At 41.1% G+C, this 16,855-nt stretch overlaps 1 protein-coding gene across 1 annotated transcript; it reads right to left on the reverse strand.

Annotated features, from left to right (window-relative positions):
* Positions 1 to 5,558: 5,558 nt before the first annotated feature.
* dpysl2a (dihydropyrimidinase like 2a) lies at positions 5,559 to 16,219 on the reverse strand. Its single transcript, XM_085474961.1, has 14 exons — positions 15,852 to 16,219; positions 13,349 to 13,437; positions 13,077 to 13,261; positions 12,741 to 12,905; positions 12,386 to 12,447; positions 12,172 to 12,252; positions 12,022 to 12,090; positions 11,810 to 11,930; positions 11,559 to 11,715; positions 11,157 to 11,298; positions 10,859 to 11,029; positions 7,870 to 8,049; positions 7,597 to 7,783; positions 5,559 to 7,513 (listed from the first exon to the last, which is right to left on the reverse strand). The coding sequence occupies exons 1-14, from the start codon at positions 15,891 to 15,893 to the stop codon at positions 7,422 to 7,424; spliced, it is 1,743 nt and encodes a 580-aa protein (XP_085331087.1). The 5' UTR covers positions 15,894 to 16,219; the 3' UTR covers positions 5,559 to 7,421.
* Positions 16,220 to 16,855: the final 636 nt, after the last annotated feature.

Below are 16,855 nucleotides of genomic sequence, written 5' to 3' on the forward strand. Positions count from 1 at the left end.
AAACCATTTTTAATTATAATAGAGTGAGAAATATTCACGTTAATTACAAATCATTGTTATTAATATTAATTAATTATCTAGAAAATTTCACCCCTGTTATTAAAGAGCCCTCAAAGTCACATTCTAATAATATTCATATGAACAGAAGATGGATAGTGTTTATTTTCACACCAAATGTAAGGCAGGTTTGCCAACTCTCTCCGTGTCACAATCTTTTGTCTTCTTACACTGCTGAAATAAATCTCACACTGAGTTAAATAAATAAATAAATAAAAATAATATTAATAAATGATTAAAGCCAGTCCATAATGAATTAATGTTTGGGTCAAAAGGCATATTTTAGTCTTAGCATCAGACACAATAGACACCAGATAATAAAAAAAAACTCAACTAAACTAAAAAATTATTTTTAATTAAATGTAATTAATTAAATTAAAGACGCCTGATTTGCCAGTGCTGGCACAGCCCTGCCTGCGAAAGGCTGTTTAATGAGACTCACCAGTGACTGTAGCCTAATCCTAGTTTGACAAAATGTTACCCTGAGGTGTTTTTGTTGCATCCAGCTGTTTGACTTTATTAGAAGTCTTTATTAACACTCACACAGTTGGGACCCCTGCTGTTCGTCTGCAAAGGAAGGCAGTTGCAGCCATCTTTGCATGTGAAATACTCAATCGATTATTCCCCACACAACGAAATAGTGTCAGTCAGAACCCAGCGGTGACTCATAATCTAATTTCCTGCAGCAGAGACAGGTGAACCGTTGCACGCACTGTTTTTTGGCCTCAGCTTGAGTGCTAAGTCTAATCACAGTTTATTATTTAATCAGTTTTTCTGTCAAATTGCAAAGCAACTATTTGTTTGCAACAGTGCAAATGTTTTCCCATAACTATAGTGTGCTCTATAATCATTAGTATTTAAATTAAATGGTCTTTACTAGGCTTAAGGAAAATATAATATTATATAATTTGTATAATATATACAAATATGTAAGACAATGAAAACAATGAAAATACATTTTGTTATAATACAGGCTGCTGTAGTTGGATGAATTATAACACATGTACAGAATTCTTAGTGTAGCAAGTCATTAATTAACAATTTCAAGATCAACACAGGATACTTGAGGCATGGATAAACTGTTGGGGTGTTTAGTATTATTGTGGTGGGTGGATTGGATTCCACAGAGCTGTAGTAACTACAGAGGGATAAAGCTGATGAGCCGTACTGTGGAGATATGGGAAAAATGTGACAATTAGCGAGCAGCAGCATGGCTTCACGCTGAGAAAGAGCACTACAGAAGATTTGTGACAGAAGGATAGCAGAAAGAGTGAAAGGAAAGGTTTACAAGATGGTAGTGATGTATGGATTGGAGATGGTAACACTGACAAAAAGACATGAGGCAAAGTCAGAGCAACCAGGATGGTCGAGATTAGACAGAATATCTCAGAGGGACAACTCAGGTTGAGAAGTCTGGACATGCAGAGAGGCCGAATAGCATTGGACAAATGGGGGATGACATCATTTTTTATGATGTCATCACCCAGGGAAAATGGGTAAGTGAGGCAATGTTTTCATTACATCTTAAATAATAATAAGCGATGTGAAATTCCCTTTACTGGGACAGTGAAGGGAATTTTTGTCGTGTGGTTTCTAGTTTCATTTCATTTCATTTATTTATTCATTTTCAGGCACAACAAATACCTATATTGAACATAAAATACACAAAACAAAAAACAAAACTTGCCTGAAAAAGGAGTGGGACGAAGAAAACTTATTAAATCCCACCCCTATACTCACTCATCAACAAAAAAAAACAATAAACTTCCCGCAGCTACGCCCATCATTGCATACAGACCCATCAACAGCCCCGGGCAGATACAAGCATCTAAGCGGCAGCTCGCAACCAACAATTAGAGCCTTCATAACTGAATACAGAATATATAAATTATAAATTGCATTACCACAGGTAACAGGCAGTAATAACTACAAGTAACAGACACACATACATATACATACATATATATCTACACACACAAGTACATATATGTACATACATACGCACACTTTATTTTTTATTTTTTATTTTGGAATCCATACCAGCAATGGTAAGAGGACAGACATTACAGAGCACACTAAAACCCATCATTGAGTATACTGTGACCAGACCAACTGTTTGTAGAGAAATTTAAATCTATGAATATTTTTGCATTGTTTCAATTGTAAACTCAGACTGTTCCAGATTTTCACACCACATACAGACACACAAAAACCTTTACGGGTTGTTCGAGTTCTGGGTAATTTGAATTCTCCAAAGCCTCTCACATTATAAACCTTTTCTCGAATTTCAAATCTAGTTTGTAAATTTGCCGGTAAAAGTTTAGTAAAAGTTTTATACAAAATTATGGATGTATTGTAATTAACCAGATCCTGGAATTTAAGTAACTTTGCCTGAAGAAAGAATTTGTGAGTATGATCTAGATAACCAGCCTTGTGAATAATACGCATGCTCGTTTCTGTACTGTGACTAATGGATTAGTTGTATTTTTATATGTATTTCCCCACACTTCCACACAATATGTAAGATATGGAAGAACCAGGGTACAGTACAGAGTACGAAGTGCATCTTTATCAAGGAATTGTTTCACTTTGTTCAAAACTGCGAGGCTTCTGGAAATTTTGGTTTTTATGTGTCTGACGTGGGGTTTCCATGAAATTTTGTTATCAATTATAACTCCCAAAAATTTGTTTTCACTCACATTATCAATTGGTACACCTTCAATGATAATTGGTAATTCTATATTATATTTTAAATTACCAAAAAACATTGCTTTAGTTTTATTTATATTTAATGATAATTTATTTATGTCCATCCATTTTTTTATTAATTTTAGCTCCCTGTTTACAGTCATTACAAGATCAGTATAATCATCGCTACTGAAAAATATGTTGGTGTCATCTGCGAACAGTATGAGTTTAAGTACTTGAGAAACATCAAAAATATCATTTATGTATACATTGAAAAGTTTTGGTCCCAACACTGACCCTTGGGGAACACCACATCCAAGTTTCTCTGAATGGTAATGCCCTATGCTAACATATTGTTCCCGACCTGTTAGGTAACTTTTTAACCAGTTACCAGCTTTCCCTCGAATACCATATCTTTCCAATTTATCCAGTAAAATTGAGTGATTGATTGTGTCGAAGTTCATGGAACTGTTGGATTTTCCTGAACGCCATTTTCCTCTCATCTGAGGGGAATCCACACTTGACCCTGTGTGGATTAGAGAAAATCCAACTTGCACACCCAGTTCTTGTTTTAAACTAATTTCCCCTGGAAAAAGAACTGTTGAAAGAAATTATTAAAAGCTCCAAATTGCCACGACATTCATGCTCAACACGAGTGTATGTAAACTGCTGCTTGGGATTACTTTGGACCAAAGAAGATGAAATAACTTCATTTATTTTCAATAATATTTTATAGATGAGGTGACATAATGTGTTTCTCTTCGCCTTGTCAGAGTCCTTCCAAGTGGTGGTGAGAGGAAGTGGATTCCTTCCCGCCCGAAATGTTGACAAAGTGCTGTGCAGCTTTCGAATCAACGACACCCTAACTAAGAGTAAGTGAAGCATTGCTTATCAGGGTGTTACCCCTTATTCACTGCATGAGCTATTTTATTACCATATAACATCATATCTGATTATGCTGTTAAACTATGACAAAGATGGCTGGAAAACACAGATGAGTGTGTGAGACGTTGTGAAAGTCACCTAAATTACACCGGCCTGATTTTCCCAAAAGACAAACACTACGTGAGCCACACCGCTGGAGTCCTCGGTGATCAAACGAGCAGCCAGGTTTTATTTATGCTTTTTTTTTAAACACATGGTGTAATTTTATAGTCGGGAAAAAACATAAAAATTAAAACAGGAGATTAAGTTACTGTGAAACCTGAAAGTCTGTTTGCGATGAAGCGTAAATGCTGACAGAAAACCTCTTTTTTGTTTTCTTTTGAAGGCTTTGGGAGTTTGAATTAAAAGACTTTGAAGGAGACGACGCCAAACCTCTTCTGAAACTGGTAAGTCTAGAACACTCACAAGTAATTTGGAGATTTCTTTTTTTACATAACCTCTGAACAAAACTGCACTGTAAATGTGTTTTCTGTTTCAGGTATGGGCAGTGAACAATATTAATAAAATAAGGGACATAGCCCGGATGCTCCTTAAATTTCCAGAGGCTATACCTCCTTAATTTCAGTGGGTCACATCTGACATACAATTAACAGTCCAGCTACAGTCTTGAAATATTTCTGTGGTGCTTTAAATATGTTTAAAAGATATTTAAATAGCCTTATTCTACAGAACACTTAAACTCCTCAGCATGATGAACGATTCCGTTTAAATTCTTAAAGACAAGAACCAGGAAGTTCTACTTAACAACATTGCAAACTTTGCACCAGTGCTGCTCAAGACGATTGCTGGTGTAGCAAAGAATCACGTATCCAATATCTTTAAGCCCCCTTCAAGTCTTCCAATGTTTGATGTTCTTCCAAATGAAGAACCTCCTTCAGACAGTCCTTCAACGCCCGATGTTCCACCAGTTGATGAACTTCCCTCTGAAAATGTGCCAGTGTTGAATGTTCTTCCCAGTGAGGAACTCCTTTCTGAAAGTTTGCCAGTGCCTAATGGTCTCTGTGAGGAACTTTCTGCTGAAACTGCATCCATGTCTGAGACAGCTGAGACAGAGGAGTCTGAAGACCTTAAAATCAAACAGAAGACAAAAAAAGGCTTCTTCCAAAAATTAAAAATTCTGTGCAGTTGCTGTGTCAGACCGAAAGAAACTGACTGACAGAGAAACTGAAATCAAATTAAAAAATATAATTAATTAAAAATAATATTTTTTGCACAAGTCTCCATCTATGATTAAAGATGATTTTCTTTCAGATGTTTATAAGAGTCTCTTACGGTTCTCTAAATACCTTCACAAGTGTTGTTAACATAACATACTGATGTTAATATTTATAATAGAATTTCAACTTAACTCTTAACATGTCAACAACAGTAAGTGAAACTGGTAAATAACACTAGAGAATGCATTTCCTGTAGAAAATGCAGTGTAAATGCTAATAGCTGAATGGTTTGAGCTGAATTTTTATAATTGCTGAATCTTTGGAAAACAATGTTTAATGATGTGAAATACACCGAGTCATTCACCTGACAGCCAAAGTGCAGAACTGAAATTCACACAGAAGAACAAACTAGCTGAACATGTTGAAAATGTACATAAGAAAAACTGTCTAATGACAGAAGAAAATTAACCCCATTCTAGAAAACATCTGAATGAATATTGAAAGCTCATATTCTTTAAATCACTGGGAGAGTGGAATTAAATGTCTGAACTCAAGAATCTCAAATAATTCTTGGATAATTATCCAAGACTGTAACTATGATCAAAACACTTTTTGAACCATGAGGGTCCCAAGGACTTGGTCTACACAACAGTGTGTTTTGTATTTTCCTGGTGTCAAAACATCTTTTATTTATTAGAAAAAAGAAAGAAGTCAGTACCACAGGTTTTATTTTTATTATTTTAATCCACTGAAGTCAACACAACCAAATGCTGACAGGATCGATGATTTCCTCCCAAACTCTGGTATCCTACAAAACATACATGAGCAGTAGTATCACACTAGGTGGAGAAGGGCAAACAACAGTGCTCAACATTACAACCCAATGACCATTATCAAGAAAGTTTCCCAAATGTAAATCACTTCACATTATAGCTTGGCATACAAAACCTACACTTTGACAAGGCAATGAGGAGGGGGGAAAAATCCAGTGTTTACAGTATGGCTGCACAACGCTGTGTGACCGATACGGTTACTAGCTTGAGTGAATCTGGTGTTGACAACGTCAGGCAGATAGATAGAGAGGAAGGAAAACGATATACCCGGTAATTCATTCACAACACTAACACCGAGAACAGTGGACACATCATCAGCACACTGTGTGGGGGGTTTCATGTACATACAGAAGCATTTCTTTTTTTCATCAGGTCTCAAAAAACAACTCATCGTTTCACATCTTTAAAGAGCCTTCATAGATACAGTGTGCTATCAATATCTTTACAGAACAGGCAGGCAAGTATTTCAACACATATCCTAAAACATACAGACAAATCTGTTACAAATAAAAAGTTGCAAGCTCACATACAGTTTCAACCATTTGGATTGTTACAGGTGCAAAACGTGTTCTGTTAAAACTGGGTAACTGGTGACTCGACCCCGGCTGCTGTTATTACAAAGCTTACACGACTGCTGTGACATCATCTGCACATATACAGCAATGGTCATATATATTTTTATATATATATTTATAGCACCAGGTGCAGAGAGGTTGTGGGCAAACCTTCCAATCGAGCTTCTTCGACTGACTATATCCTTAACCACATCCAGTGTTGCTATTATTGGAAGCTTTTTGCCCAGACAACCTATCAACCAACATGAGGGGAAAAAACGTGAGGAAGAAATGAGGGAAGAGTGTGTTTCTCAGGCAGAACACTAGCAATTTCTCCCCCGGGGTGAAGCTAAATGAGTGGTTTAACCCTAAAAATACCCTTTTCTTTTCCTTTCAGTGCAGTCAGCGTTTTCCAAAATGACTTAAAAATGTTAAAACATAAAACATCAAAAAGACAATATTTTTTTAAAAAATGGAAACAGAGTGCAACTATATCACTAAAGGAAGACATAGGTGAATTGCTCAGCTCAATACATGGCTTAAACTTAAAACCAAGCATAAATTCAAATACTGCAGACTTGAGGTGTTATTGAAAAACAATATTCTACTATCTCATTTCTCATTTCTGAACAAACAGTCTCATAACAGTAGAAACAGCATTGTTAACGGTGGCAACAGAGGCTCTGCTTTCAGCTAAAGATGGCTGATGTCTGAGAACCACCAAAACATTCTAATACGTGGAAAACGAACAGCGCAAGAAGAACAACCGCCAAAGGTTCCTGTTGCTAAAATATTCCTTGGGGTGACTTTTGGGTCAGCTTATTGAGCCAAGAGGGCAAATAAACAATCACATGCAGCTGAAAATATACAAAAAAATATAAACAAATTAATTTCATCAATAATCAAACTGGCCGTGAAAACAGCATTAAAAAAAGAGCTGCTTCAATTCACTTGATCCTTCCTCGGTATTTAACTATCTCGAGACGGTGAAGCGAAATGGAATAGTGCTTTCTTTTTTCTTTGCATGAGGTGACGTGGTGGTATGTGTGAATATTAATAAATGGTGTGGGCTGCATAGGGGAGTCGGAGGTGATCAGCAAAGGGACGTGATGTGACATTTGTAAGAGCAGCCTCTGGTCCCGTGTGGCCCTGCGACCCCCCTCCCTGGCTATGTGGAGAAAAAGTGCTTAGCCGAGGCTGGTGATGTTAGCTTTTCCACCGGGAGGAGCCACGATGCGTTGAGTGGTGCGACGAGGAACGTTGTCATCAATTTGGGCGCCTAAAAATATTTTCGAATAAAATATTAGACAATCTAAATGGCCAGCTGTGAAAAAAGGCAAACTGGCAGGTGTTCTGACTCACCAGACAGACTGAAGCCAGACTGGTGAAGGTTGCGCACAGGCTGGTGAGTAAACTGCTGTTGTTGCTGCTGCTGCTTGGCAGGGGAAGTCTTCACCGAGGAAACTGTGGACATCACCTTGGGAGTCACAGTCACCTCACAAACTGGCCCGTCATACAGACCCCTCGGGACTCCTCGCAGCTCTGTGAGCTAAACATAATAACACGGTCATTCGTATTATAAGAATGAGGTCTCCGCAGCTGTGGCTGCTCCTTAGATACACGCACAGGACTCACCCTGCTGCGAGCTTTTATCCTCTTGTAAACGTGGTCCGGGAAGGGTTTACGGCCGATGTAGCGCCCACAGCCCTCCGTGGTGTGAAGGCTGCCCTCCTCCAACACAATCTTGCCCTGGCTGATCACCACCAGAGGACCTCCACGCACTTCTGTCCCCTCGAAGATGTTGTACTCCACAGCCTGGAACACGAAGAAGTTTTATGGTTTTACAAGATTAGCAGAAATCTCTTAAAAGTCCTAAATAAATATCTGAGGTACAGAAGCAAAAGTAAATTTCCCTGATATCTTATATTGCATCATATCGATTTTTTTTTTTTTTGCCTGCTTTAATCCTTTCCCTCAAAAAGGCGACCATTTGACGACCTCCTCTGTACCTTAATGATGAGTTAGAATAGAATAGAATAGAATTCAACTTTATTGTCATTGCACATGCACAGGTACAGGGCAACGAAATGCAGTTTGCATCCATCCAGAAGTGCTTAGTGATATAGATATATTACAATATATATTAGCAATAATATAGATATGTAAGTATATTACAGAAATGGGTCTATTATGTTATAATGTACACGGTATGAAGTATGTTGTGAATATTCTATAACTATAAGTATGTACAGGCTGTAGTGAGTACAAGCTATGTACAGGATATGGACAGGATATAAATATGAAAAACTATACAGAATATGAAATAAATAACTTTACAGGAATCTGAGATATACAGCTATACAGAAATGGGAACTATGCAAGTTGTAAACAGTTGTAGGGTTAAAAATTATCGTATGTACAGAATGATTGTTTACACAGAGCTATACAGTAGTGCAGTTAAGATAAGTGAGGGTGTAGATAGTTTCTACAGAGGCTATATAAAGTGCTAGTGGTTGTGAGTGGTGGTTCACTCCATGTTATTATTGTGTGTTTGAGGGTACAGTTGTCCATTGTGTGTGTGTGTGTGTGTATGTTCAGTCCATGAGTTAACGTGGGTCAGATGTCAGGAGGCAGAGTTCAGGAGTCTGACAGCTGTGGGGAAGAAGCTGTTCCGGTACCTGGTGGTCTTAGTCCGGAGGCTCCTGTAGCGCCTCCCAGAGGGCAGGAGGGTGAAGAGTCCATGTGATGGGTGACTGGGGTCTCTGATGATTTTCCCAGCCCTTTTCAGACACCGCTTCCTGTAGATGTCTTTTATGGCAGGAAGTGGTGCTCCGGCGATGCGCTGGGCAGTTTTCACGACCCTCTGCAACGCCTTCTGGTCCGAGGCAGAGCAGTTCCCGTACCAGACTGTTATACAGTTGGTCAGGATGCTCTCGATGGTGCAGCGATAGAAGTTCACCAGGATGTCTGAGGACAGGTGGTTCTTCCTCAGAGTCCTCAAGAAGAAGAGGCGCTGGTGAGCCTTCTTGACCAGCTTGGAGCAGTTGGTCGTCCAGGTGAGATCCTCGGAGATGTGGACTCCCAGGAACTTGAAGCTGCTCACACGCTCCACAGCCGTCCCCTTAATGTGGATGGGTGGATGTGGGTCAGCATTCCTCCTGTAGTCCACGATGAGCTCCTTGGTCTTCTCGGTGTTAAGCAGCAGGTTGTTTGTGTCGCACCACTCAGCCAGACGATCCACCTCCTCCCTGTAGGCGGCCTCATCGTTGTCACTGATGAGGCCAATCACCGTGGTGTCATCTGCAAACTTAATGATGGTGTTGGAACCATCAGCAGGTCTGCAGTCGTGGGTGAAGAGGGAGTAGAGGAAAGGGCTCATCACACAGCCTTGTGGTACACCGGTGTTCATTGTGATGGTAGATGAGCAGCGGTTATCCAGCCGGACATGTTGGGGGCGGTTGGTCAGGAAGTCCAGTAACCATTTGCAGATGAGGGAACTGATGCCCAGGTCTGTCAGTTTCCTGATGAGTTGTGAGGGGTGGATTGTATTGAATGCTGAACTGAAGTCTATAAACAGCATTCTGGCGTAGGTGTTGTTGTTGTCCAGGTGTGAGAGGACAGAGTGCAGTGCGATGGAGACTGCATCCTCTGTGCTCCTGTTCTGGCGGTATGCGAATTGGTGGGGGTCCAGGGTGGGGGGGAGACAGGATTTGAAGTGTGCTAGGACCAGCTGCTCTAAGCACTTAGTGATGATGGGGGTGAGTGCTACTGGGCGGTAGTCATTGAGGCAAGATGGGTTGGAGTTTTTGGGTATCGGGACGATGGAGGTGGATTTGAAGCAGGCCGGTACCACAGCGTGGGCCAAGGACAGGTTGAATATGTCTGTCAGCACTCCTGCAAGCTCCTCAGAACACGCTCTGAGAACACGCCCGGGGATGCCATCGGGACCTGCAGCCTTGTGGACATTGATCCTGCTCAGCACCGCTCCTACATCGGTGGGGGAGAGAGTCAGAGGTTGGTGGTCTGGCGTCACGTCTGCTTTGGTTGTGGTTGTGGGGTTCCCTCGCTCAAAACGAGCATAAAAGTTGTTGAGCTCGTTGAGGAAGGAGACATCAGAGGATGCGGGGGAGGGTTTGGTGGTCCTGTAGTCTGTAATGGTCTGGAGTCCTTGCCACAGTTTTAGTATATATCAATAAAAATGTGGTTTCCGGGTTTTTCCAAGAGTTACTTCTGATGTACACCCAGTCTATAAGCACAACTGAAATATGACAGAAACCCCTCAGCTGAGAGCTTTAAGTCAAGTTGGCTTCAAGGGGTAAACAGTTAACAAGATGCCATTTAGTATAGTGAACAGTGCAACAAGTCATTTTTTAAATTTAAAATTTGCATAATAAAACAGAGGATATATTTGAAGCTTATTTTTCACTCAGATTCCTTGTTATTCTCTATCTTTTGTCACTCCTGCCTGTTAATACCATATTAGTACCTCACTTGCTAACACAGACCAGGCTCAGCATGCAAAGAGCATTTGAGCTTAAGAATTAGGTCACATTATGTATAAGACACACAAATGACTAAATATATTGGGAATCAAGAGTCGTAACAAGCTATGTAAATATCTGACCAGGTTGTGGCTCTTAGCTGAGATGATCTTAGTGACGTCTGGGTCCCACAACACAAGGTCGGCATCGGACCCCACGGCGATGCGGCCTTTGCGGGGGTACAGGTTGAAGATCTTGGCCGCGTTAGTGCTGGTCACTGCCACAAACTGGTTTTCATCCATCTTTCCGGTCACCTTTAGTGACACGACAACAGATCGCTTAATTTCAGTGAGTGTAAACATGCGGCGAGGTTTGCCGGGGATTTTGCTTTATGTTCCAAATTTTCTGGAATGCGTGAAAAGTGGGTCACATTAAGCTCACCACACATTTGTCCCAGATTAGGGACATCCTCTCCTCGGTGCCGTTGGTTCCCTCTGGGATGAGGGAGAAGTTATCTTTGCCTACCGCACGCTGAGAAGTTTGGAAAGTACAGTGAGCACTTCCGGTCACCTGCAAGTCCCCGCTACATAAGAAACAAAGCGAGATATCCTTCATGTGTGTGATGTGTAATGTGCCATTTTAGATTAATTCATCCGAAAATGTTTGAAATGTAACATTTTTATTAAGGCTGCTCATGGAAATGTTATGATTATCTGCTGTCATCAGGTGTTCGATAATAAATGTGATTACAGATACAGCTGAAAATTCAAATGCAGCACACAGCTGTAACATCTGTCAAATCACTGCGTTACAGCTGTTTATGTCCTAGCTTAAAGCACCTACCATGACAGCAGGGAGTTGAGGTAGTCGGGGGTGGTTGGATCAGGACTAAGTGGTGGAGAAGTGACAAAGGCTGCTGCCTTGGCCCAGTTCTTACTCCAGTAATGAGTACCATCTGTGCCCAAGCTAGCAGAGATGGGCTCTCCGTAAACCACAGCACCTGCAGGAGCAGACAGGATGATGTCAACGCTACGTGTCAGGAATACAAGCAGAGTAAAAAAAGAGAAAGTATTTTTATAAGTTTCTCTTCTTACCCCTTTTTCTAGCCAGAGCAATGACATCAGCAGCACTCTTGCTCATCACCTTGGTGATGTAGAGGGGACAGTTGGTCTGATTGGCGATGGTGACAGCACGATTGACCGCCTCGGCCTCTACCTGCGGATAATGAGGTGAGACACAGGTGATTCTTCTGTTCCACACTATATCCAGGCTGTCGCTTGTCACTCTTAGACATCATCAGTCTTACCTCCTCGGGGCGGCTGAGCACGTGACCTTCAGGTCCTGTGATCCCCAGCTCTAGAATACGTCTCTGCTCCTAAAACATCCACAAAAACATTATTATCAAATACTGAAGTATCTGGTTTGACATCACTGACTTTATAAGGGGCTACGTTACCTCTGCAATGATGTCTCCATTCTCAGCATGAACCTGGGCGATGGCTCCGAGATCTCTGATGACACTGAACACCTCGTAGATCTACAAGAACATGGAGAAAAGTGGTCGAGCTCATTGGGGGGGTTGGGGGTCATTTATACCAAAGACATCTAAAAGCCTACAAAACATGTGCTGTGACAGACGACTCAGCAGAGATCCCAGCAGCCAAGCATACCTGAGAGTCAGAAAGTTGGAAAACATCCTTATAAGCCAAATAGACCAGGAAAGAGTTGACACCTGAAGGAAGAAAACTTATGAGAGAAAACAGCCAAAAGGTGGAATAAAGAGAGCAAAAGAGGGAAAAACCCAAAGCGAAGGGAGGAAGTAAAAAAACCAAAAGGATAAAAAAAAAATTGCACAGCAAAAATTTTAGGTTATTGCAGGTTGATTTTCTTTCCTACGCAGTCAGAGAACCACTTTTTACAACAGGGAAATGGCAACATTTCACCACCCCAGTAAAAAGTCAGATAAGTCTAAGATTTTGAGCCGTACGTGGGAGACATGAGCTGAGTACAACTCCGACTACATACCATGGTCCTTCACTAAAGTCTCCATCTCTTCCTGGTTGCCTTTGTTCCACTCTGTGATGTCCACATGCAGAGAATAGTCACAGCAAGACTTGCTGTCAGCCCACTCTCTCCACTGTGTGAAGGCAGCAACCAGGCTGACGCCAGGCTCCGGCACCACATGGTCAACTATAGAATACAAACAAGCAGGTCTGATTTCATGTGCACAAGCAAACTGTTAAATTAAATCATACGCTTGATGGCATTCACATCTGCAATGTCATAATCCCCAAAACAACATCGCTGTATGTGTAAACTGGCTGAAAATACACGAGCAAGTCTGTCTGATGTGTCACATACTGATCATGGTTGTCCCCCCAGCCAGGGCCGCCCTGGTACCCTGGTAGAAATCATCCGCAGCCACCATGCCTCGGTCAGGCATCTGGAATCGGGTGTGCACGTCAATACCCCCGGGCATCACCATTCTTCCATGAGCCTCAATGATTTTAACTCCACCAGGAACAATAAGGTTGTCTCCAATTTGCCTCAATGAGACAAACAAAAAGAAAAAAATCAGGCATAAAGAAGTGAATGAAGTTACAAAAAGCAAAAGCAGAAAAAGAAGGACTTACTTGATGACTCCATCTTCCATGTAGATATCAGCCAAAAACGACTGATCATCGTTCACTATCTTCGCCCCTTTGATCAGAAGGCGGTCACTCTGAAAGGATGAGACAGCATTTTCTCAGCATTAGCTAAACCAAGCAATAAATATTTTATTTTAACTTCCAGCAGCCAGCAGTTTGATCCATGACTCAACAGAAAATCTTTTACCCACAAACACAGTTTTAGAAAAGAAGAGTGACCGAAGCTAAAGCTGTGAATATTTCCCAGATTGCTCAAAGTCTCATGCAAAGCATGGCTTGATCCATACCAATCCTCAACCTGTCTACATGATGACTAGGATTAATTTAGTAGACTTATTCATGCATAACAGACACATCATTTGAAGAGAGGGAAAGATTCTTAGCGCAGGCTCTTGAGTGACACAATTACCTCCACCTGAATGAGATGAAAGGAAAGCATAACAGGCTGGCCTACTTCTCCTAAAGGCTTTCTGGGGTCTCCGAAGATATAAAAAAACGTTTTGCAGCAAAACTCACAGCAGGAAACACTCAGTGTGTCCAGCTTTACAGACTGCAGGAAGCATTAAGTGTACAGGGCATGGCTGACATGATCTCACAAACCACTGCGCTGACATAAGTGGGTCATTTAACCTGTGTCCTTTCTGTGCCCGAGTGGTCAGCAGCTAGTGTACTGAGCTTGCGGTATACACATACAATATCAAATGTAGTCCTCAACTTCCAAAATGAATGTGCCAACATCTAAATCATATATCAGATGCTGATCATTACCATAAACTCCAAAATAAGAAAAAGCAACATCTTCATCTTTTATGCATCAATTATCAGACAATTACCACACAAATATATTGGGTAGCCAGAATCGAAACTATCGGAAATATTAGCTATTTGCTGATCCATCGTTTCAGCATTTAGAATCACGGATATGTTAAAGTTAAAAAGCAAAGAGGAGATGAAAGAAACACCCTTCAATTATTTGTTTGCATAGTTTGTCCAACAGATGGCGCTAAGGAACTTCCCTCCTGGCAACGCATCCTTAAAATGCACAAAAAGGGTACTCTGTTTCACCTTGGTGTGTCTGAAAGGAAAACTATATCAGAGGATATACCATAACTTTAAGTCATTGTTTTAAATAAAAAGCATTTGTTTGACCCTAATCTTAGTTTTGTGTTTTGTTTTTTAATTAAAGACAAAAGCCGTTGGCATGTCTCTTTTAATATTACTGTGTAATAACCATGAATCAACTATTAACAGACAAATTCTGGATATTGATGGATATGACACAGTTAGAGATTACAAAGAAAAATGAAAAAAGACCTATACAAGAGCCAAACTCTATAAAAGAACACACAGCCTCAATCAAAATCAAGCTGTGCGACAAACAACTGCACCTCAATATGGTGCTAGCAGAGGTTAAGTTGCTGTGAAACTCTTAAGGCACATTCTTCAAAGGACTGCTATTATTCCTGCTTTAGTGTGCTTTGAACAAATTCAGCTAGTGCTTTTCAGACTAACCTTGGCATTTTGTTTAAAGCTTTGCAGAGTGAAACTATCTAGTTCATTCACTCCAGACTAATAGGTGGTGTTGTACTGAGTGTGAAAGCCTGGGAAAGGCTGGCTGTAGAGTTGCTGCTGTCTGCATGGCGTGTCTGGGATGTCAGACTCGTGTGTTTATGACCCTGGATCGACCTGCGAAGGACCTGACAACCATCTGTATGAAACACAGCCAGTACATAAAAGATTTTGATGTGATTAAGTGATCAAACATAAAGCTGCTGAGTCTATATGCTGCAGAATCAGCCCTCTTGCTGCATGATGAAAGCATAGGGTTTGGATGGGAGCTGTGCAATGACCTACTTTGCGAGTGAGGTTTTACTTCTTTTAACTATCACAGCAAGCCTGCTGCATTCCCCCTAATGATTATGTGTGGTCTGGGTGAAGAGCTGCACCATAAATCAAAGCAAAATTAATGTATATTAGCAAATCAGGATCTGTAGCAATATTTGACTGAATATGAATCAGGATTTTTTTTAATCCATAAACAAGAAAGAAAGACAACAAAAAAACACATAGTCCACTGAAGAGGGCAGGCATGGTGGATGCTGGAGGATAGAAGGTGGAAGATGAAAAACGACACAGTGAGGGAATCTGTGTCTAAACCTGTTAACTACACCCTTCAGGCTGAGGATGCTCTGAGAGAATAAGGGCTAATAATGGCAGCTAAATGACCTGATCTGAGTATTCATTACAGAGAAAAAATTGTAAGACCCAGATTTCAAATGAGGAATTGTTAAAAGGCTTGCACACTAGCTGGTTACCATCCCAGGCTGTCGGTATGTGGAGCTGGGCTGCTGCTGCTGCTGCTGTTGACAGCGTCAGTGTAAATGGATGGATAAGCGCTGGCTAGCTTTTGGTCTAAACTGTGAAGCTCACCGTACCCTTTATACACCTCCACTGCAGGACAGATATGATAAAATAAAACAAAACTCACTGTAATTCGTGGGATGTTCTTCTTTCCTTGGTACCCCGACATTTTGAAGCTCTCTCCGACACGGGTGCCCCCTGCCTCTTGGCTAACGCTAGCTAGCGAGACTGGAAAACCTCAGCTACCAATGAAAGGATGAATGGATGCTCCGCTTGTTGGCCAGTCGACGCCCAGAGAGAACAATGCCTCTGTCTGAAAATGTCTCTATATATGAAGTCAAGTTCGCAGCGTGCGGCCTAAAAACAGCAGCCTAAAACGACAAGTTGTACCTCTGTCTCGCACTCGTAGACCTTGATTCACTCCTATAACGGGTCCCTGAAACCCAGACGAGCTCGAAGGAGAGGAGGGCCACAATGAGGAACGGCGCATGCGCACTGCCCCGCCCTGCTCTGCTTTAGCTCCATGTTTCTGTCCTGATGTGATACATGCAGTTTGGAGGCGAAATATGTTTTGCACAACCTGTTAGATCAGACGGACACGTCAGGGGATAAAAGGAGTACTTTAACAAAAAGATTAATCTCCTGATCTAGAAGTTGAACAGTTTATACAACTGCTCATATGAAAGGCTACTCTTCTCACAACAGCATTTTGGCACTGGATTTACAGTTTGTGACATACCATGCATTGATTGTTGTATGGATAAACTTTTGATAACTATAACCAGTAGAGCTACAGTGGGGGAAATAATTATTTGATCCCTTGCTATGTTTGTAAGTTTGTTTACTTGCAACAAATATGAAGAGTATCTCATTTTTATGTCCCCCTCCTTATGTCCCATGGCTCATGTACAGACTCGTCTGAAGTTCTCCAGTTTGTCAGCGAAAATTTGGGAGAAAGCGCTGTGGTCAGATGAAACCAAAATTCAGCATTTTGGCATGGTTGAGGAAGCAGAGTATGATCCAATGAACACCAACCCCACAGTCAAGTACAGGGGTGGGAACATTATGGTTTGGGGCTGTGTTTCTGCTGACAGTACAGGATTACTTTATCTCATTGAAGGGCCACTGGGG

The sequence above is a fragment of the Copadichromis virginalis genome, linkage group LG12 (genome assembly GCF_057382275.1).
Source record: "Copadichromis virginalis isolate Kocher_CV1m ecotype Utaka linkage group LG12, C_Virginalis_male_GT1.1, whole genome shotgun sequence".
NCBI lineage: Eukaryota > Metazoa > Chordata > Actinopteri > Cichliformes > Cichlidae > Copadichromis > Copadichromis virginalis.